Source organism: Lytechinus variegatus, chromosome 11 (genome assembly GCF_018143015.1).
Source record: "Lytechinus variegatus isolate NC3 chromosome 11, Lvar_3.0, whole genome shotgun sequence".
NCBI classification, from domain to species: domain Eukaryota; kingdom Metazoa; phylum Echinodermata; class Echinoidea; order Temnopleuroida; family Toxopneustidae; genus Lytechinus; species Lytechinus variegatus.
The window spans coordinates 18,140,512-18,164,372 of NC_054750.1; the positions used below are offsets into that span (position 1 = coordinate 18,140,512).

The 23,861-nt window shown below is 36.1% G+C and overlaps 2 protein-coding genes and 1 long non-coding RNA gene across 5 annotated transcripts in view; 2 read left to right on the forward strand and 1 right to left on the reverse strand.

Moving 5' to 3' along the window:
• Window positions 1-3,234: 3,234 nt before the first annotated feature.
• LOC121423570 (NAD kinase 2, mitochondrial-like) overlaps window positions 3,235-23,861 on the reverse strand; it is a 29,655-nt gene continuing 9,028 nt past the window's right edge. The window contains exons 8-11 of one of the 2 annotated variants that reach the window (XM_041618931.1): window positions 21,787-21,889; window positions 20,949-21,048; window positions 20,184-20,264; window positions 19,284-19,735 (exon numbers count right to left, since the gene is read on the reverse strand). In XM_041618931.1, the coding sequence (XP_041474865.1) occupies window positions 19,671-19,735; window positions 20,184-20,264; window positions 20,949-21,048; window positions 21,787-21,889 (349 nt within the window). In that variant the 3' untranslated portion in view covers window positions 19,284-19,670. Of the gene's footprint in view, window positions 4,214-19,283; window positions 19,736-20,183; window positions 20,265-20,948; window positions 21,049-21,786; window positions 21,890-23,861 lie in introns of those variants that run through there. The other variant, XM_041618932.1, reaches the window with a different exon arrangement.
• On the forward strand, window positions 8,565-11,622 carry LOC121423572 (trichohyalin-like). Of its 2 annotated transcripts, none has more exons than XM_041618934.1 (3): window positions 8,565-8,693; window positions 9,793-10,080; window positions 10,555-11,622. In XM_041618934.1, exons 2-3 carry the CDS (start codon window positions 9,799-9,801, stop codon window positions 11,089-11,091), a joined length of 819 nt encoding a protein of 272 aa, XP_041474868.1. In that variant the 5' UTR covers window positions 8,565-8,693; window positions 9,793-9,798; the 3' UTR covers window positions 11,092-11,622. The 2 variants fall into 2 exon arrangements, with proteins under 2 accessions (XP_041474868.1, XP_041474867.1); XM_041618933.1 differs by having other exon boundaries at window positions 8,565-8,689.
• LOC121423573 lies at window positions 12,296-13,576 on the forward strand. The gene is made up of 2 exons (XR_005971296.1): window positions 12,296-12,423; window positions 12,890-13,576. It is a non-coding gene; the product is annotated as an uncharacterized LOC121423573 (long non-coding RNA).

Here is a 23,861-nt window from a genome sequence, read left to right on the forward strand (position 1 = left end):
AGCCGAAATATTGCATCATTTATTATAAGTAGCTTTGAACTGTAATTGCAGATTTATGATACAGGCCCCAGACTTTCTCAATAAATGAAATCTCCATGAATTGGTGCACTTGACCCTGTTGCAAACATATCTCAAGAAATTAAGTTCAAGTCCCTGAGATGTTTTCTGATTTGTTGAAAATCAAGATGATTTAAATTTTCAAAGATAAGTTTGATTCAACTTTTTGTAATAGGCTCCAGATCAAATTGCAAAAAACTCGCATGTAGATGTTAAATGACATTTTTTACATGTACATTGTATGCTCCAACAAAATGCTATTATTTTAAACTTCTTAAGACCTGGTGTGACAATGCTCAGCCAAAAAATCATTTTTTTTTGTAAAAAGTTACCCCAGGTCAAAATAATCAAATGTTTTATCTAGAGTTGTGTGGAAAATCCAAAGATATTATTGGACATGACATATTCGACATGACATCATAAAATCATGAAATCAAACACGAGTTGTGACATCATAAGATAATTTAGATGTCACAAGTTTGTCCATGTAATTTCAAACTTGTTACTTACAAGTGTAATTTGCAATTTGTTGCATACACATATTAAAAATGACAAATCAGGACAGAAGAAATAATGCTTTTGCAACATGATTTAATCCAACTATTGTCATGCAGAAAATATTACATCACTCATGATTTCTTACCATACACATATAATTTTTAGAGTCTTGTAGACCAAAGGCAGGATATTTGCAAAAATGTGACCAAATGAAGGGCTAAGCTCTGATGCACAACTTATCAATGAAAAAAAATCTGGGGAGTCTCAATCAAATTCCAGGATTTCAGAAGTTTAAATCTGAACATTTTTGGGGTGCAATATCATCCACTTTGGATGCATCACTTTTGCATTAAAACCTAGACAGCTGACATGAATTAAAGGGGAAGTTCACCCTGACAAAAAGTTTATTGTAAAAATAGCAGAAAAAATTATAAAAAAATATTGCCGAAGGTTTGAGAAAAATTCATCAAATAATTAAAAAGTTATTCGAATTTCAATTTGATTTGTGACGTCATATGCGAGCAGCATTCCTACATAGCGAATGGTAAAAAATCAATGAAATGTCATTTTCTCAGAAAATTGAAAATGGTTTTCACTGTACCTTTTGTGTATCAATAGACAAACCATTTCACACCCGATAATGAATAGAAAACAAAATTAAGTCATCAGGAACTATATAAAATTTGAAATTCCTGCATTTTATATTACATAACACATGGGGCAGCTGCTCGTTTATGACGTCACAAATCCAAAACTTTGAACTCTAATAACTTTCTTACTCTTTAACGGATTTTCCTCAAACCTTCATCAATATTTTTTACTATTTTTTCTGCTATTTTTACAACAAAGTTTTCTTCAGGGTGAACTTCCCCTTAAATATTCTTTCAAAGAGAATAAGATCTCTTACTCAGGCTTGCAACATACTGGCTATGATAGTGATGTAAAAATAGTAAGATGTTGCCTCTTCACCTGTGCAAGGGATTTTTCACAAAGATTCTTATACAATTCATACTGCCAACCCGTTTTGCAAATAACAGATAATGCACAGGTTTAAATTTGTGACGTAAGTGGCGATGCAGGCATCTCGGGTATTCATAATGTGATAACACTTGGTGAAGGCACCTCGTGCTTGTATATATCCTTTAATGGTGTGCTCCATTGCCATTATTACACATTCACAACTACATTGGAAGCCATTAATTGAACCTTCATTTTATAGTAATGGGCTTATCTGTCAGTCACTTTGTGAAAACAGGGGCCAGTAACGATGACTTGTTGATTCACAATACTTCCAAATTAAACAGAGTGCCATACACAAATGGCTGGTCCAAGCATGAATATCTGTGAGAGTTATCATAAAAAATTGTTTTCCATAGATTTCCTACAAGATATTAAAGGATGCAAGCCTTGATAAAAGAATAGCAGCATCATGAGACATGAAAAATTTATTTGAGTGGAAAGACACTAATGTTAACTATTCTGCAGCAGAACTGTGTATATAATATGGTTCAAGGAAATACCTGTATAATATTTTATACCATCTGAGGCAAAATATTAATATCGTAAAGCCTGTAGTATTTTATTGAAATAATGATTGAGTATACAATACTGCACATAAGGAACAGTTTGCATCTTTGGATATCAACAGATGTCATTACATTCACTGACTTTTTTGATTCTGCACAGGGTAATTTTTTTATTTCCCAGAATTTTCATAAAATATCAAGCTTGTATCAACCCTTCTATCCTGAATGTGTACTCTTCAAAAGCTGACCCCAAATAGAGGTGCTCCTAATACAGTAAATCTTTTTTTTAAAGATATTCACGTGAAATAACAGTTAAAACAAATAAATGTTTCAATTATTTCCTTAAAAAAAGAAAAACGGCTTTTTATTTTCCCATAAGTACTTTTGTAGAAAAGAAGGAGCAAAGTAAACAGAAAATATGAGCTGTCACCTTGCTCTAACTGTCATCCCATTTGATTGGAATCTGCAGCAAAGAATGGCAGCCAATATTAAACAGTAACTAAAAATATGAAGAAAAAAGACACTTAATAAAGCACAAATGTACATGTAAGAATAAGATATGAAATTATAGTCTTAACTTTGGCATAAGCATAAACCCACTGTATGGACATCATACAAATTAACCCACTATATGGAAATCATACAAATAAACCAACTGTATGGAAATCATACAAATGATGACACACGGACCCTGGCTTAAAAAGAAATACGAGTGATCCAATCATTACTAACTATGGAAAACCAGCCATACCACAATCTTTAAAGGAAAAGAAAGTACTTGCAGCAAACAATTATTTAGTGAGAGTCTTTCACCTAAAGTTTAATTGTCAAAATATTATTAGGGGTGGGGTGTTTCACAAAGATTTATGTATGATTTAGAGTTGCACTTAAATGCAGTTGCGTGCGGTATAAAAGACATGACCACATTGGTCAGATCATGCTAAGAGGACACACACAACTGATCAATAAGATTGCGTGTTGCATATCATGTAGGCGTCGTCATTGAAGTGCAACTGGAGTCACACAGTACTTAAATCTTTGTGAAATACCTCCCTGACTCCTGGAGAGAAATTCTTTTGAGGCAAAAGAAGGTTGATACCTATATTATATCTCTAAGTCTAGCTTATTCTGAGCTCTTTGAGATACAAGATACAAGGTTTTATCAGCCCACCATATGCTTGGAGAAAAAGAATTATGGCATGGTTGGCTTTCCAGAATTGGGATTAATTGGATCAACACATTCCTTTTTAAGATGGGGGCCCCATTGTATCAATGTATCCCAGTAAATACATACAGCAACAACAAAATCCCCTTGTACTACCATACATATGGCATCATACATCCACTTTGTAGTGCATTGTTTAAATGGATGGGCAGTTATACTGACTCCAGTAATGATCAATTTGATCATATAACGTGTCGCATTGAGTCATATGGCTCAGATACCTGATATTGATAGTGATGTTTGGTAGTTCATATAAGGCCACTGCTGGAAGAAAAGCAAATCTTAAAAATAAGATATATGTTGAACCTGTTCACAAAGACTGCATGACGGAGACAAGAAAATATGTCTCTAAAAGCAAGTGATCTTTATTAATAGGTTCCTATAATAATGATTCAAGTAAAACCAAACCTGTGTTACTTATAGACAGGTGGTTCTTCTATACATGTAGGCACTGAAGCAGGTTTGACTGAACTTGTCCATTTCCCTCTATAAACATTGAATTGTGAAGTATACATCTCTGTTCATAAGTATATTTTCAGGAGGGATAATGCTAATGCCTTTTGCCCCGACTGAAACTCGATTCCATTATTGTAGAATGACAACACCTACTACTGGGTGAACACCATGATGGCGTCAGCTTCCCCATGGAAGTTAACTCTCGGATCTTTAAGCCCATCATCACTGTCTTTGATTGTCCAGATCAGCATTTACTTCAATACAATTCTATAGGCAGGATCTTCAGGTACTTCTTCGGGTAGTTCTCTGTCATCAATCAACCAACTCAATGGTATTTAGAGCATCTTTCTCGTTGATTTCCATCGTCGCGATTGCACCGTCGTTGAAGATGAAAGAAGATCCGGCGTCAATGACCAAAGAGGCATCCCAGCATCGAGACCTCATGACAATCCTGAAATAAAAAATAACACAGGAGGACAGGAATTAAACTGAAAATTTGATATTAATGCATGAAAATTCATGCTACTGCACATCTTACGATTGGTCTGCGACCCAATTTTGGAATAAAATGAAAGCTGAATGTGAATATTGAGACATGGAACATTTTACTGTAGAGAGTTTTAAATCATCATACGAATATGTTAAAGTCTGTGACTGTTACCATTCTTATAAGAACAAAAGCAAATTGATCATCTAGCTGTAATGAAGTCATGGCATATACAAATCAAAACCAATTACTCCACAATGAGTCTTGCAATCTTTCAAAATTGTTATATTACTACTCTCATCATTAATATGAACCTCAAATAAAATATACTCTTCATTCACATTTTCAGAAAATACGCAAAGTACGATTTGTTCCAAAATCGCATTGTGACGATTTGTAAGACCTCAAGGTACCAGTCAATTAGGGAAACATTGATAATGTATGTCAGTGTGTAGGCTATTTTTTCCTAAATCGTTTATTAAAAAAATTAGAAGATGTATTGAGCCAATGATCACATAACATAAGGATTGTATAAGCACATAATTTGTTCTTAAATGAAACACGAAACATTTGTGGTATGGCATACATGTTAAAGGTATGAGTTTGCTTAACGCAACACTACAGTTATATTGCAGTATTGTGCCTTGGGGCACCTTTGTATTTTCAAACTAAGCATTAAAAAAAGAAAGAGTACTGGAAAATTCATTGACCGCTGTTCGTATATACAGGGTTGGGGCAACACCACTTTTTTGTGTTCCCAATGAATTGTTAGCTTATCCTGAAAATGTTTGGTGTTTTGATGTTCCAATGTGGTCTTGCTAGAAGACAGTTGTGTATGTCATTGCTTGATGCAGAAATAAAAATATTGAACCTCAAGTATTAGTGATGGTGTGACTAAATGTTGAAGTCCAGATTCTATCTTTTTTGGGGTATGTACCAATTTAGTGTGTAATCTAAAATGATAATTTTCAGTTGAAAATGTCTATTTAAAAGATAAACTTAGTTAATAACAATTAAATGGCCGTGATTGATAAAGCAACATTTGTTTATTCAAAAGAGGAACACCTCTGGCAGTCTCGCCTGCATTATGCTATTCAATACAGCAACAGTGCTGATTTTGAAAACAGCTATATAATTATTCACAAAAGAAAACATTCATATGATAATAAAATGATATTTCCATTGACCGAAAATGACCTTTGCCCATGATCATGTGACCTAGATGTGTGCAAAACAATCAGTTATACTTGATTAATACCCTCATGTCTATGCTTTATATGAACTTGATCCATAAACTTTCCGAGTTACGATGCCAATTCAACAAATACCCCCAACACGGCCAGAGTTCATTGACCTAAACGACCTTTGATCTTGGTCATATGTTCCTGAAACACACACAGGATATTCATGGATACATGGTCACTCTCATGTCCAAGTTTCATGAACTAGATCCATAAACTTTTAAAGTTATGACAATTCTACAAATACCCACAACATAACCAAAGTTCATTGACCCTAAATGACCTTTGACCTTAGACATGTGACCTGAAACTCGCACAAGATACTTGTTCAGAGATACTTGATTGCTCTTATATGTCCAAGTTTCATGAACTAGATCCCATAAATTTCAAAGTTTTGACAATTCCACAAGTACCCCCATCATGGCCAAAGTTTGTTGACCCTAAATGACCTTTGACCTTGGTCATGTGACATACTTGCACCAGAAATTGCAGGGATACATGGTTGCTCTTTCATGTCTTATGTATAAGTTTCACAAACTAGCTAGAAACTTTTAAAGTTATGACAATTTCACAAATACCTCAAACATGGTCAACTTTCACTGGCCCTAAGTGACCTTTGACCTTGGTCTGTGACATGAAACCCAGGCAGGATCTTCAGAGATCCATTACCCTTATATTCAGGCATGAACTAACGTTAGGTCCATATACTTTATAGTATGACATTTCAAAAACTTTACCTTGCTATCCCCCGACATGGTCTAAGTTCATTGACCCTATGACCTTTGACCTTGTTCATATATGACCTGAAACTCACGATGTTCAGTATACCCAGTCATTGTGTGTCCGGACGATCAATGCGAGAAAGTCATTACGAAAAAAAATACAAGCAAAGTTTCATCAATTTTTAGTACAAAATGTTAGAAAATATTATAGAGAACAAAATAGAAGATAATTGCAACATGTATTCATATTTTTAGTGTAATCCAAAGACAAAGTTCAAGTTCAAGTTCATTTATTTCTTTCCACAACCAAAATACAATGCATACATGTACGATATCAATAAGGTTAAAAGAAAAAACACAAGAGGAATAAAAGCTTATGGACAATGAGCTAAAAAGATATCGAAAATATGGGAAAGAGGTGGTCTGTATAGAAGCAACGCTTGTTAAGCACAGATCACCTTTGATACAACAACAAAATATGTATGATACAATACAGTGCGTCCCAGAATAAACGAAACCGAGATTTAGCGATCATTTATCATAACTTAATCATAAATATAATAGACAAATGACCTACCAATTTAAAGCTTAGAATCTCCTCTTTCATCTGATATTACTTAAGTTATTTCTTATTCACGCATGAGTGAGCAAAAACAATTTGAAAAAAGGATACCAAAAACTCATTTGGCGGGGGGTATCCGGGTTTCAAAAAGAAAACCACATTTCTGAAAAGTTCAATATCTGCTCTTTAAATTGGTACCAAAATTACAGAAAATGGTCAAGAAATAAAAAAGTTCTGGTCATTTGAAATAAGGCTTGTATTTCCATAATTTCATGAGATAAACGTGTTTTCACCGGTTTCCTACAAAAGCTTTCGCATCGTGAACAAAAGATTTAATGCATGGCTGATCGTCAACAAAACAGAGTGTCGAGAGAGTTTGAAAGCCAGCCTGGAGAACTTCTTCATTTTATGAAATTATTGAAATTCAAGCCTTATTTCAAATGACCAGAACTTTGTTATTTCGTGACCATTTTCTGTAATTTTGGTATCAAATTAAAGAGGAGATATTGAACTTTTCAAAAATGTGGTTTTCTTTTTGAAACCCAGATACCCCCCGCCAAGTGAGTTTTTGATATCCTTTCTTCAAATTGCATTTGCTCACTCATGCGTGAATGAAAATTAATCTAAGTAATATCAGATGAAAGAGGAGATTCTAAGCTTTAAATTGGTGGGTCATTTGTCTATTTTATTTATGATTAAGTAATGATAAATGATCGCTAAATCTCGGTTTCGTTTTTTCTGGGACGCACTGTATAATTAAAAGTCTGCATTGGAAAAAAAAGCAGATAAGCAAGAAAAAAAAGTACATATACATATATATACAGTAGTAACATAAAAAAGAACAACTAACTAGAGTAGGGTAGAGGAAGGTAAGTACACACGACAAAACAGGGGCGGGGGGGGGGGTACTAAACCAGTTGTCTGTAGTAAGTATAAATGAATAAATAACAGATCTAGCATTAATACTTAAATATCGCTATGAGGATTTTTTTAGTTAGACACTCAGAATCAAGAGTTGAAGAGGAGTTTAGGCCTACAGAGGTTATATATATATATAAGTCTAAAATTATACATCATTTACATTACATATATAAATCCAAGAAAAGAAAAAAAACAGTCTATAAATAATCCATATACTTGTAGTAGGATATAGAAACAGAAGAAAAAGAAAATAATATCAATAATGCAGCACGACAAAAAAAGAAGGCTTCAAAACATAAAGTGTCCGGACACCCGACCCCCCATCCTTATACTTGAATACCATCAAGTTTCATGAACTAGGTCGATCCATATACTTTCTATCTTGCATGGTCAATGTTGACGACGCTGCCGCCGCCGTCGGAAAAGCGGCGCCTAGGCTAGTCTCGCTCTGCTATGCAGGCGAGCTAGGCAATAATACAGTAATGGGATAGGAAATGAATAGAGACTTCAACCTCAGCACACCACCGCTACGTGCCATGTCTATGTTTTTTTTTTCTGAAAAAGTGGTAACTAAAAGTCAGAAATCATTCTTTCCATAGTTACCGGAATGTGTCAGAAATAACGGGCAGGAAGTATGCACCTTTTCATCAAAAGATTAGCTTTGAAAACATATGATAATGTCATGTAACTTAATCGAGGGTCGCCGATGTTTTGGGCGATGTCCGGGCCAATTTTGTAACGGTGGATCAAATTTCATATCATCGCGTACGTGAGATAGAAGGGGCCGGGGGGCGCGGGCAGGGAGAGACCGGACATCGACAAGATCAAGAACATCGCTGTATTAGCTCAGACGTACGGCGCATGTAAGCAGCAGCGCCACGGCCGGCCGCCACGTGCATATCACATTCGACTCTTCTGACGGCCGATCATCCATTCCAGCAAATTAGTGTAACGGTGGATTTGATTTCTAAGAAGTTTCCCTTTTCAAAGCGACGTAAGTAAGGAGATTCAATTATGAAATCAGTTGAAACTTATCTTCAAATGCAGCACCATTGTCATGCAGAAAGTGTTTTTATGTAAAAAAAAAAATATCGCTAACATTTCAGAATCTTTTACTACAGCCCCACATACATCTTCTCGTGTAATTAAAGAAAAATGTGGGGATTCAAAAATGTAATCAAGACATCGCCGTTTATTCCATTCCAGATTTGCTAAGCGGCCCCAAAGAAAATGTTTTTATAACTGGAATTCGGTGCAGGCATGTTTTGAATGTTAGCTAACATGTTTTAATTGTAATTTAGTTCATTTTTTACACCAAAAATATGTTAATTTGATATGGACTGAACTGAGAGGACTCATAAACTGCTCTACTACTAGGCCCTGCTACCCTTGGCTAGCCTAGCATTTTAGAACCAGTGTCACTACGTACGGCCCGGGAGGCGGGCAATTGCCCCCCTTTTTTTGCTTGTTAACAAATTTGAATTTGCAATAAAAACTGAGAATTTAGAACGAGTGGTGGCAAGACTTTCATATGTCCCCTCCAGCTCCACTAAAATTTAAAAAAAAATATGGAGAAGGCTAATCAAGAATTATATATCTAAGAGATTTAGGAAGGAAAAGTTGGAAGTTGGATACATACCAAAATATGGCTTTATTCTGTCAAAATCTTGAGTGTGTGTAATTCCCAATGGCATCGGTTTATTTAGTCAGAATAAATACCCAATACTCTTGGAGAGTACACTAGTCATAATATCGGTTGGAAACCGTTATGAAACCAATGGCTTTCAACAAATCCCGCTAAGCTCAGTGAGTACGGCGACAGACTGGAGATTCCTTGATAGCAGTGAGAGGTTGGAATCCAAGCTCCATTATCATGATTATTTTTCTCTCTCATTTTTTAAGTTTTTATATGTATTGTTGGGATAGGGGGTAGGTGTTTGTTTTATTAGAATGCAAAAGCATGTGTGTTATTTTCAATGCCAATTTTTATTGCAATATATCCAGAATTTTTAAAAACATGTATACAAGTGAACAAAAGAAACGTAACACAGTCAAGTTTGTTTCATAATAATTTACTTTTCAATTTTCATAATTCAGATAAGCATGGGACCCATTCCACCTCTTCGGATAAAGTTGTGGTCAAGAGGGAGTACTAATGATGAGGCTTCTAGCTCGACTGCCACAGCTCGCTCAACGGAGAAAAAAGTGCATTGGAGAACTCGTATGAGAGAACGCAAGCCAGAGAAATATGCAGAGTTGAGGAAGCATGAGCAGAAATACAAACGTCATCGAGATGCCACTTTGAAAGGGGAGAAGCTGGAAAGGGAGCTAACACGAGAACGAGTGAGGCGGTTCAGGGACAGGCAGAGAGCGGAACATGCCACGGTAAAAAAAAAAATCAAAGAGTCAGAAAGCAAATTTGAATTTGCAATAAAAACTTAGAATTTAGAACCAGTGGCAGCACCCCAGGGGGCAATTTCTTTTTTTTTGCTTGTCAGCTGATCTTGGAGGGAAGGCCCCCCCACAACACACATAGTAGGTGTGCTTTGTGCATGATGATGATGCATGGCCATATTTCAATTAACGGTAATTCTCAGCTGTAGTTCTGGTTACCTTCCCAAAAATTTTCCTATGGTGTTGAATGTTGATAAACTTTTCAGCACTGATTTTTCTTTATATTTTCTCATTTTTTCTCCATTTTGTGTGTTTAAATTGGATTTTGATTTATTTATTTGTTAAGATAGGGGGGGGGGGTGTTTTTTATCAGAAAGAAAAATCATGTGTGATTATTTTCAGTGTCAATTTTTATTGCAATATATATAGATTTTAAGGATTGATTTTTCAATTTTTATAATTCAGATAAGCATGGGACCTCTTCCACCTCTTCGGATAAAGTTGCAGTCAAGAGGGAGTACAAATGATGAGGCTTCTAATTCGACTGCCACAGCTCGCTCAAAGGAGAAAAAAGTGCATTGGAGAACTCACATGAGAGAACGCAAGCCAGAGAAATATGCAGAGTTGAGGAAGCATGAGCAGATATACAAACGTCATCGAGATGCCACTTTGGAAGGGGAGAAGCTAGAAAGGGAAAGGGAGCTAACACGAGAACGAGTGAGGCGGTTCAGGGAGAGGCAGAGAGCGGAACGTGCCATGGTAAAAAAAAACAACCAACCAAAATCAAAGAGTCAGAAAGCAAAAGAGAAAAGGCAGCAAGAAAAGTGGAGAATGGAAAAAAGAAAACAAAGGGAGACATGGTCCGCAGAGAAGAGGAAAGAGTACAATATGAAGCAAAGGACAAAAAGAATCAAAGACAAAGAAGAACTGCAAGAATTTAGCAGAAAGAAGTTGCTTGAAGAACAGAGAAAGCACAAAAATAAAGAAAAAGAACAGAGATAAGAGGAGGAAGACTTGAAAAAAGAAGGCAACAGGCTGCAGATGCTGAGAAAACACTGCAAGAGGAAGAATGTCAGCAAATGCAAAAAAAAAAATGACACACCTCATCGCTCTCACGAAGCCAAGCGAAATATCTCTCTCGGACTCGCTAAAAACTGTCACCAAATGCCACCATCTTCGCTAACACCATATGTGATCTTGTCATTCACTCCACCTCGTAAAGATGGAAAGCCTTTCAAGATAAAGGCATCAAGCTTAGCAAGACAGAGACATAGCATTATCATAGCAAATGTGGCTCTGGAATTGAAGGATGATTGTAAGAAACGTGACAAAAATGAGACTTATACGATGTGGGTTGGCTTCATCACTGCAGTCTGAAAATGCTTAATAAGCAGCATCTTGCAAAAATACATTCAGTGTTACACCCAAGCTGTTGGCAAACTTGGAGAAACAAGAGAAGTACAGTAATCCATTCAGCATACCCAATGAGGTGAAGGTCATGGTTAGATCATTTTATGAAGATGAGGCAACCCAGTTACCCAACAAGAAAAATGTCAGCAAAAAGACTATGCGATCAACTGCTGTGTTAGAGAGGCCTGTCTCATCATTGTTCAAATAATTCCAGCAGGCTAATTCAGAAGTTAAAATTTAAGAAGTCTTTTCATGCTATGCCCAAAGCACATTAAGCCCATGCGGTTTATCACATTGAGGGGCTGCTTGTGTGAATGGTGTCAAAACATACACTTCAAAGTGATCATGATCAATGCTTTCTTCGATATCGCCCACGCAGAGCTCCCAACAGATCACCATTTCTTTGGTGCAAGGCACGGATAGGGGCCTTCCGATGGAGAAAGTGCTGTAGTGAAACAGAAAGCCTCAATGGCAGTTTGTACTTGCAACTGTAAGAATACTTTGTTACTATATATATTTGCCAAAGAGGAACTAACTTGCAATGATGGCCATTGCATGCCATTTAGGAGAGAATTCTTCTGCATTCCTTTGAGTGAGATCAACCATGAAAGACCAGGCCCAGTCAAAGCTGTCAAAAACTCATGGAAAATTGCCTGTGTGAAGAATGGTGGAAGTCCATTAGAGTTGTTCCACAGGACACTGTCATGCTTTTGTATTCCTTACATGACAACAAATGGACATTGTTTGAACAAGGTTTATGTGAGCAAGTGGACCTCAACTCGGCTTCTACTCCCAGTGGGTGAAAGAACAATCCTGGTGCCATGCAGACCTCATCAACCGCTGACACATCGCAGTTGGCATCAGTGAGTACTACCACCTCAGGAACCTCACCAGATGAACTTCCTGAGGAAGCTGTATCAGAAGGTAATTTTTTTTTCTATCAATCTTTATTGATCAAAGTAAAAAATACAATATAAATCAAACAAATCAACAAGCTTACAGAGCAGCACTTAAGTATGTATAAGTTTGTAGAGACAGTAACATGAGACAAATTAAATATCAAATCTCCATTTTTAAAATGTACAGGTAATTTTCCATTTTTCTTCACCAACAAATATTCAATATCTTAATAATACCTTTGAAACAAGCTTTGAATTCCACAATATTTTGGGTTTGTTATTAAATTTACAAAAGAGAACATAGTATTTGAAAGCAAGGAAAAGTAATGTTAAAAAATTATCACCTTGAATCAGAAGGTAAATTATGATATTGCAGATGTGAATGTCATTAAAACCTTGTTTAAAACAATTTAATATTGAATTTATGAACTATGAAATGACAAATTCTATTTGCTAAAAAATACAATGTTCATTATACTTTTATCTTTCAGAAAACCTGTCTTCTGGACCTGCAGTGCATGAGACTTTGTTACAGTGAGGGTTCGTATGTATCATGCAAGGAAGAACAGATCTGATGCATTGTTCATTGCCCAAGTAATTAGTCCCCTTTTATGAAAAATATCAGACCAATTTTACATTAATGTCAAGACATGTAAAGATGGAAATGATTTAATAAATAAAATATCATGGAAACAATCCAGCAAGTTTTGTTAATGAATTTATTTATATCTTAATTTCAATAGCTTAAAAATAGTCAAACTTCCAAATATTATTTCTCTAAAATAACTAAAGGTAGCCTTTGTGGAAGGTGGAAATGTGTGCCTTCAGTACATGAAGAGACAATCTGGTGACCTGTACTTCTCGCCCGATGGTGAGGCACAATTCTACCTCCATCCAATTTGTGACATTGACAGAATCTCTCCCAACCTGCAACAGTTGTAATTGGGTCACGGGTCTTCTTGAAGTTCATAAACTGAGTTGTAACCTGCATGCAGAGAGAAATATTGCATGTTAATTCTCAGTCAGGTTTAGAGTAAGACTTTTTATTGCATTTACCAGTAAGAAGTTTGCCAAAGAGTTTTTTCAACCACAGGAAAAGTTGCAGTTTTATTTTTGAACATTTATTAGAATAGCTTTATAGTACATGTCTTGCTTACAACTGCTACATTGAGCATCTTCAAAAACTTAGATATATATTACGGTGGTAAGTTTTTTTTGTATTCATTTTGGCCACTAAGTACTTTACAATTGTCTTTCTTGCATGCTGACACTTAATATCTTATCCAATGCAAAGAAGTTCAAGTGATGACGTGATTATATTTCAATTAATGTTCATTTCTACACAACCATTTTCTAGGACATGATGTCCATGTATAAACTGAGGTAAAACAAAATAGACTAATCAAATCAACCATGTACTGCCCATGTCTTTCATGCCAACTTGTTTTGTCTTGAAATACCTTAGCTTGGAAGAACTAAACTAGTACCTTTTTCTCCATTTTTTTTCCACTTGGGTAATGTGTCAAAGGTATCAATTTATAATTGTGTTTGGAAAAAAACCTGTCACCTGTTGCTATGCATTTAAGAAGCTTTCCTGTAGATATTGTATTTCTACACTTGAGTATAAAGTTTAGTAAACTTGCATTAGGTGTGTTGATAATAGAGAAATATGTCAAATATCCAAGTTGGATATGACCATTACAAGGACATGATGTCCCTGTAATGGCAGTATAAAAATTGAAAAGTTATTTTTGTCAAACATCAATCATCTAGTAGGCCTACTTTATTGTTGTGTTCTTACTCTCCTTTGTTTTCCATGTCGAAAACAGTAATGTGAAAGAGAATTATAGTAAATTGCTGTACACATCTAATATACTGCTCAGACAAAGCCATGAAATCTAGATGTCTACAGATATAAAAAAAGACATAGTGGCGAAAAGTAACCTTTTTACTTTACATGAGTTCATGTTTTATTTGATGCGTTTTGCTCTAATTGTGTAATAAATTATTTGATATATAAACTGTCTTTTTTTAACTTACCGAAATAAAGGAAGTGGTTTCTGTGCTGTTTATACCATCATTATAAAGACGTGATGTCCATGATACGGTGGAAATACACATTGAAGAGTCCAGTTTAACAAGCAAACTTTGTCTAACTGCATCATAGTGTTCTGCTGCCATCTGTTAACTACTTACTATATTTTGTTTCCCATGTTAAAAACTACTTCAACTGATAAGAATTAAAGTTTAACAATATGTATACTGATCTAGATACCAGGTTATAGAGAGAAAAGAAAATGTGTAATGAAAAAAAAAGCCATTTTGCCATACATTATTTATTCATGTTTTCACTTAGACGCATCTTGCCTATACATGTAGATGTACATACAATATTGTATATTCATGTATCAGAACATTTATATATCATTATTAGTAGGGGTTTCAGGTGATACTCTATTCTTGGTGATAGATGAATAATCTGTTTACAGATGGAAAAGTCATTCTTATTATTCTCTTTGTTTTAGTGATGGCACCATTTGTTAGCACTCTTTGTACTGAAAATAATGAAGTATACATTTTTTTTCAATGCCACTTTCTCAGGGTAGCAGCATGCAAACAATATGAAATTTCACTGATGTGATCAGAATTGATTGGAGATTATAATACTTCTGTTGATTCTTAATTAGTCATATCATTATGCTAATTTATGCAAATCATCTATGTAATTAAAATATTAATACAGAAATAACCTGTTCTGGAGGTTAGTCATCAAAATACTTTTGGATTACAATTATTATGGTTGCGATACGAAAGTTCTCCATCTATCTGAAAAATTTGTATTCTTATGTTATGTATTGTTTTGGTTAATATCTTATGTTTTTCTTTGTTTAAGTGAAATGAATTTATTAAGCAAGATAAAATAATTAACATTTTTATGACAATAACTTGTTCATATCTTTGTTTTTGTTTCTTTTATATCATTTATCCAGGTATTCAAGACAGAGTCCTATGCCTTTGTTTTTTATTGTTTTATGAACTTTCTTTGTATTTCATTGTTTTTTTTTCAGTTATTTTCAATTTGTTTTTGTTTGTTTTTGGAAGATAAAAACACAAATTGATAGATTGCAATTATATAAGTGCATTCACTCTCTCACAAACACACACCCTACTTCCACCCCACATCTACAGACACACACAGGCACCCACACACGCTCATTAGCTTCCCTTGTAATAGTTTAAGCTACAAAAAAATGCAGTTTAAGCATAATATAAACATCTTCCAATCTAACACAAAAAGGACACACACACAGTATATATATATACATATATCAAACTGACAAAAACAGAGTTCAGTGTTCTGTTGATTTTATTTATATTTTAATCCATGCTCCAACATGTGAATGGATATACAATTTAATTATTTGGTTCATTTTGATATTTGCATACTTGCATGATTCTTTTAAAAATCACATTTTGTTTCCTGAATCAGAGACTTTTTGTTTTCAATAGCTTCCTCTAAAACACCCACTGTTTGTTGCACTTATCTTTGTTTTATTATGTGTTGCTTTCAAAACTGATATACATTTACCATTTCAAACTTTTCATTAAAATCTGGTTATCCTTTTTTTGCCTAGTTTGTTTCTCATTATCATAAATTGATTTCTGTTTTTATTACTGTAAACATGAACAACATTATATCAATCTGGGGCCTGTTGCATAAGAAATTTTATCTGAGAAAACTCCGGTAAAAACTGAAAACTAAGGTTAGTCTGATTTCTGCCATTGACTTTAACAAAGGGCAAAAACTCTGGTAAAAATAACCCAAGTTTTCTCAGGTAAAAAGTTTTAAGCAACAGGCCCAAGAACTATCAATTTCCAGTTTAGTTCCATATATATTTGCAAAACTAATCTTTCACAATCAACTCATTCTTATTAAGATCTTTCAGAAGATTGTACTCTTTCAGTTCTTCCTCATCCTCGTAATCAATTGTAAAAAGGGTCTTCAAATTGTCGCTCTTCTTGGAACTAATACCTGTAACATGCCATGAACCCACACTTATACTTTTGCCAATGAGCAATTCTCGTCTTTCAAGGAATTTCTGAAGATTTTGCTTCGATGTGCTAGTCGCTCTCTTCTGCTTCTCTGCTTCAATCTTATTCCAGTTTCTCCTTCTGTTCTTGGAAGCTTTTGCTTGTACTGGACTCTTGCACAGGAAGAACTGACAGTGGATCAGTTGATGGTGTAGTGTGGAGGATATTGTGGATGACTATATTTACAAGGTTTGTTGTAATTTCTTGTTTTGAGTAGGGCTTGCCTTGGTGAGTCAGCTGATAGAGCTCTTTAGGTCCTTGACATTTGAGAACCTTTTGCATGAAGCACAGTTGAGTGTAGATTATGCGCCGTATTTGCTCATCTGTCTTTGACTTTTCAAGAGTGCCCAACTTGTACAATATTTGCTGCTCTGTTGTCCAAACACCCCCTAGCTCTACGACTTCATTGACCAGAGCAGCAGTTGATTTCATTTTTTTTCTTCCAGATCTTTTTCTGATGAGCTTTCTGGAGATCTTTCCATTTCTTCTCTTTGATTTCCTTCTTCCTCTCCATATATTTTGCCAAGACATCATCCGAGCACTGTCTAGCTGCCGTCATGTATTGGCTTCGCTGTTCATGGGTAAGCGAGTCAAGCCATTCAGGGGTTTTATTATTTGTCCACATGATGATGGTTTCAAGAGTTATCAGACAGGCTGATGGCTTCTTTCGAATGAGAAGGTCTAGTTATGCAAAGTCGCGTTCCCCTATCATGTTTGTACTTGGGACATTCTTGTAGGCATCTGCCACTTCAGGACTCACATCCCAGTATTTCCCACCAGGTAACTGGTCTTTGCACTGACGCTGGAGGATCAACAGAACAGCACAAGAAATCAGTTCTAAAGCTTGGATTGTGAGAGTCTCTGATTCTGCATCGCATGGCTCAAGCAGTTTCTGGGCCACTTCGTCAGATGTGTCAATGCGGAAGGGACTGTCCCCTGTCAAGAAGGAGGATGCATCTTCTTTCCATTCCAATAGTTTGACTTGTAGCTTGTGAAGAGGGGTATTTGTGGCAAAGATGTTGGTGGCACTCTTTATTATATTCCACAGAGGTTTGATGGCTGAGATGTAAAACAGACCGAGAGCCCGCAATTCTGCTACAAAGATTTTTTCGTTGGCATCCTCCTCGACTGCTAGTAGCAGATTGTTCTTGTGTTCCAGCATAGACAGGAAGTCTACGATGTGTGGGATATGTATATACAGTGATGCTGCACCTTCAAATATAATATTAGCTCGATTGCCAATGAAGTCAACTAGGTGGTTTGTGGAGCCACAAGCATTTGTCAGGTATGCAAAAAATGCATCCTCAACTCCAGACTTGTCACAACCACGGTGATGAAATGCTTTGCTCGCGATGCGGATAAGTCGGGTGACACCTGATTCGGAGTTCTGTAGTGTGTGTGCATGCTTCCCTGCAGTAGAAATGTCTTCAAATGATTTAAGGACTTTGTCAACTTCGTCTGCGAAATTCACCAATGGATGCATCTTGCAGTAGAATTTACCAAAGTCCCTGATGCAACATTTGACACCTTCTGGCATGGCACCCCATTCCTTAACTACACGGGGCAAGAGGTCTTGTCGGATAGCATCAAGTCGCTCATTAAATTGTGGCATGGTTGGACCCTGGTCAGTCATTGTTGATTTAATTGTTGTCATCAACTCCTCATATATGGTACTATCTGCCCTTCCTTGTAGCTCCCCAAGGGTAGATGCCAAGTGTCAAATTTTTTCTTGAAAAGCTTCAACAGCATCGGTATCGCCTGCTGCCATCTCAACCATTGCAATAGTCCGTGAGCTGCCATCAGAGAGAGTCACTTGGAAATTCTGATACTTGCGATGGTGTTTAGTAGTGCCATCCCCATGAATGCAGTTTCCAATAGCATCTTCAGGTCGATTTGCATTCATTGCCAAAGCAACTTCAATGGAAGCTAAGCGATTAGCCTCCAGAGACAGCCTGGAACGTGTCCCTGCAGATGGAAGCCGGCTGACTGTTTTACCCGTCAGATTTTTTAGGACTGCCCTAATTACTTTGTTTACTTTATTCATCGAGACATTCATTGATGGCAGCTCCATTACAGTCCTCCTTATACTATCTATGTATCTGCCATTTTCAAATGACTTTATCTCATCTTCATCCAGAGAGAGGAGTTGTTCCAATTCCTGAACCCTCTGTTGCAGAAATTTCACACGTTTCTGGATAGCATCCTTGTCAGTATCATCAGCATGGGTGCTCTTTCTTGTCTTTTTATGTTTTTCGTACCACATTTTCTGATACATTTATCGGCGGCTGTCATGTTTAAGTGAGGATTCAATTTCCATCTGTTCAGCGGTTTCCTTTGCTTTGGACAATTGTTCCTGGCTTATTTTTAGTTCTTCTTTCAAGTCTTTTACGAACCGTTCTAGTGCAAAGTTTTCACTTTCAAGCTCCTTGAAGGAGAAAGAATTAAGAGGAGGGATGAATGTGTGAAGGACCTTCACACGTTCATCCCTCCTCTTAATTCTTTTGTTTACATTTCTTGTGTTTAGATGTGAAAGCTTCTCCTGGCAACTCACTAGTTTCTTTTCCAGAGCATCGACATGCTTTTCCTTTTCTGCATACTTCATTTTATACTCCTTCAACTGATGAATAGCTGGATCAAATTCTGAATTGATCTTTGCCAGTACACCAAGTAAGGCAGAATACTTCTCCTCGAGATCACGCAAGTCTGCTTTCAACTTAACTGTTGCTTCCTCCTTCCCAACATGCTCTGTAACTTCTTGTTGGAGATAGCTCAACTGTGTTGCATGTTCTTGGACAGTTGTCTTTAATTCTTCAGTTTCAGCTTCCTTATTTGATAATTTTCGTTTTATTCCTCTGCTTTCACCTGGGATAACTCTTGTCTTGGTTTCATTTTTCTAGGTGTGTCTGGTGTACGAGGTGAATTACTCCTAACAAATTCAAATACTTCGTCTTCCAGTGCAGAGTCCCTGATTTTTGACTGCCCCCTTAACATTACGTTTGATTCTTTTATGCTTCTCAACTAATTTGTATGTATACTACTAATAGGGACCTGTACATCACAAGTAATTTCTCTTAGATCTATTCCCTTTTTGACAATCCCTGTGCATGACATTTTACATTCTTTGGATAAATAATTATATACTTCAAGAACAAGTCCATTCTTAACTGGATGTACTGTTGGTCAATTCTGTGATCCACTAAGGTGGTGCTTCTTAAGTCCTGCAGCAATAGCGTAGGGTCCAATGTCTGGATACAAGAAATGGAATAAAAGAAAGAATGAAAAACAATTATGAGTTTTTGTTTTCTTCTGCGTGAGTTACAAATATATGGAAAACAATCATGAGCGAGAAATCTTAAGTTTTGGAAGTGTTGTGGAAGTGCCGTGGCGGTCTAGGGCACCTGACTAGCACATGAAATTCTGGAGTTCGATCCCCGGCCACGGAACTTATGCCCTTGAGCAAGGCATTTATTCAACTTTGCTCTTTTATCATACATTAAAATAAATGGAAATGCTATCAGCATTGCTTGAAACAGCATGTGTGTGTATTTGTTTAAAAAAATAATTAAAAAAAAAATCTAAAGTGTTTTGATTTCTTTATTACATAACATATTCTCGTGCACATTTTACAAATTACTAAATTCTTTAAATAGAAAAAAGTAGCTTTTATAAATTGCTCCTTACAAATAAACTCACCATTTGAAGTATCTTCTTGCAAAACAGATGTTGACGGAGTCTGTTCACTTGCACTCAGGGATGAACCAGACAGTGTATCCTCTGTAACAAAGGAAAAATAAAGTAAAGTATTCTAGCAGTATATACAAAGTTCAGCTTCATCCCTTGCAAGTCAAACCAAATTGCAATTGTTCCATGAATATATATATTCAAAACCAGAAAACACTAACACATATCAAGTACCTTAAATTAATAAAACAAAAAATAAAATATGCTGTGTATTCTGATGAACTGATTCATTCAACTTGATAAGAGATGGAAGTTCTTAAAATTCTTTAAAAAATTTTTGACAGCAAAAAAAAAACCCACTTCAAAATGAAAATCAAAATTAAAATCTCATGTACTGATAAAAAAAAAATAAAGAAAAAAATTCCACATTTTCTGCTAATTTTTGCTTAAAATTTAGAGCACGAGTTTCTTTATGCAAGGTGGGAGAGCAAGAGAAAGGGCCTGTGTACACGTACAGGCGCCGCGGAACGGTTTTCAAAGTGGGGGGCTGACCATGCATAAAATCACAATGATATGGTCATTTTTACGTTTTTGTACACTATTTTGGAAAAAAGTGGGGGGCTGAAGCCCCCAGCCCACCCCCCCCGGTTCCGCGGCCCTGTATAGACTCCGGCAATTAAAATTACACGGGGGGGGGGGGAGGAAGGGAGTTGGCAGCCCAGAATATCTGCACTTAAGTCACTTTGGGGAAGGGGGAATTTTTTTTTAAAAGCTCACCAAGACTGCAAGCAGATGATGGAGAAGCTCTCGCCTTCATATGATCATTACCTGAATCACCTTGAACACCTCCTTGTTGACTTGTCTGAAAACTTTCTTCCTGAATAGGGGAAAAATTCAAATGATGTACTCAATATATAAGTATGGCATTAACTCTACAATGAATTTAGGAACTAATGTGCTTTCAAACCAGCGTCCAATAAAATTAAAGCAGTTCCACCACCCACAGTAGTGGCATGTTGCTGCTGGAATGGCTGGACATGGGGATGCTTGCGTTAATTTTGAAAGACACCGGTGCAAAAGCACTCTGACAGTAACAGCTCAGCTCCATTTTAATATTTGTGATGAAGTAAAAGAGACAAAATGTTAGGCCTTAGATTAAGGTTACAGGAAACTCGTTTAAATCAAATGAGATACATTCACAGACACAGTCAGTCTCACACTCGCTCAGAATCTCACAATTTACAGATCATCAATTTAATGACATTCAGAGAGAGACAGACTTTTCAGCTATTTTATAAGTCTGAGTTAGAAACAGAGTCAGATAAACTCTAATTAGAATAACCAAATATCGGCCAGTCTAAATTTGTACATTACGAGCATAAAATGAAAAGAAAACAAAATCTTTATATCCTTGTCGATAGTCTACAACTTCCAAGCACTACAAATTACGATCATCAAAATACAACACAAAAATACATTCGTGGGACAACACATAATGACATATCAACGAGTCGACGAGAGTGATGAAAAACATTCCCAAACTGAAGATCGTTTTGCAGGAAAATATTCTTAAGGAAATCGAACATAGAATAAAATAATGAATATATCTACTCACATTTTTAGGTTCGCCTTCCATTATGGAAGCAGAAAATTGTTCGAAACAAGCGATTTCCAAATCAATTTCTAGGAATATCTTGATCTTGTTGACGATTCGGTGGCTGAATGTACCATTATGATAGGTGGGTCCAGAAGTGAAAATAGAGAAAACAACAAGCTATATACCGAATAAATGAATACGTATTATATAAAAAGCTAAAATTATATAATATTAAGGATATAATAAAATTGTTTTATGTCCAAAAAATAATTTCCATGAAATAAATATCCTGTTTGATATATGTAGAATCCCTCTGGAATCAAAATCACCCCTTCAAATAATCGACTCGCCCTTGCAGCAAAATGTAGATCGTCTGAGCGATCCCTTCATTTTCTGTGATTTTTTTTAGTTTGACATGGTCGCTCAAAAGTCGGATTCCGTGTTCTCCATGAATAATTTAGGTAACATAACTCATATTTTTGGAATCATGAGATGCTAGATTTTTGTTTTCATATGGTTTAATGATATTTCAGTGAGAAATAAGGTAGTAAATTTGATTTTACTTTTGTTTTCTTGAAACTATCCAAAATCAACTTAACTACCACCGATGTGGAGAGATTTTCGATGTTAACTTATTCATTGTTTAAAATAAAATAAAGCTGTAACAAAGCCCGGAAAAGTGTCGAAAAGACACAGTCAAAACGAGTTTTTCCCTGTCGATGTGATTTGGAGTGCCACGAGAAGCTTGGTTGGGGATAGTGTGTAGCGTGCCGAGCCTGGCTGCTACAGCACAGGTTTCATATTCGCATCGTGTGTGTGTGTTTCTCACAGTACATCGGACATGCAGTGAGAGTTTTTGTCGAGGTGATTACGTCACCTTACGTCATCGGAATGAAACCCCTATTATTAGACAGTTCTGCACTATTATACCACCATTTCGGGGAAATGATGTCCATGGAACAGAGGTATGTACATTTCAAATATTCACATTTTAAAGTAATCAAAGATTTGGAGATCATAACATGGCTCTGTTTAGACAGAAATGTTTCAAGAAAGTGTAATTTGGTATGAAATGACCATTGGTAGACCTTACTTACAGGCCGGAATTCACAATGGTGGTTTTGAAAACCCAATGTTGAGTCCATGGTTTATGCAGATTTTTTGTGCAAATTATGCTTCTATTGCCATGTATATTAAAAAATGCTTTTGTCACAGTGCGCAAAATTGATGTCTGTTGCCATGGTTATCCACGCTATTTTATTTATGAGTCCACTCTTCAAAAAGTGGACTCGTGTATAAAATAGCACATCTAACCATGGTTACATAAGTCAATTTGGCGCGCTGTGACAAAAGCGTGCATCAGCATTGGACATTTTTTGTGCACGTGCCTGATACGCGCTAAATTGAGCGTAATTTATACAGGAAATCTGTATAAACCATGTACTCAACCGTGGGTTTTCAAAATCACCTTTGTGAATTCGGGCCATAATGCTCCATATTATACCTCTGTTACAGAGATGAGATGTTCATGTAAAGGTGGTAACACAAAATGGAAGGTTAGGCGAGTAAAAGTAGTAGTATATTCCATTCTGTAGAGGCATGATTTCTCTCAACTACCTCACTCTACATGCCATCATATATTGAAGTTTCATGACTGGTGTGACAAAGAGAACACAGAACCTGGCACTGGTATACACACTGAAGTTCCATCCATTGATGTAAAATCTTTCATAAAACATCATGTTGGGAAGGGAATAATGTGACTAACAATGTTGTTAGCAAAATGTTTATTAGGAGTAATAACGATCAACTCCCTTTAATTTTACAGTGGGAGAGTTATAGTCTTAGCAAGGATGATGTCCGTGTAATGGTGGTATTTTGTTGAATCTTGTTTCTTAGTGTTCCCAAATATGCAGGGTGGTATGAAGCGCCTGGAGTGGATCAAGTTGAAGAAATGTCCCATGAAGCTTAGAATTAATAAAACATTTCATTTATTTACACTTCTATTTGTTTTACCCCGATGTCACAATTTTTGCCCCAACCCCATGGAATGACCCATATGCCATTGAACAGATAATACTTAGCTAAAATAT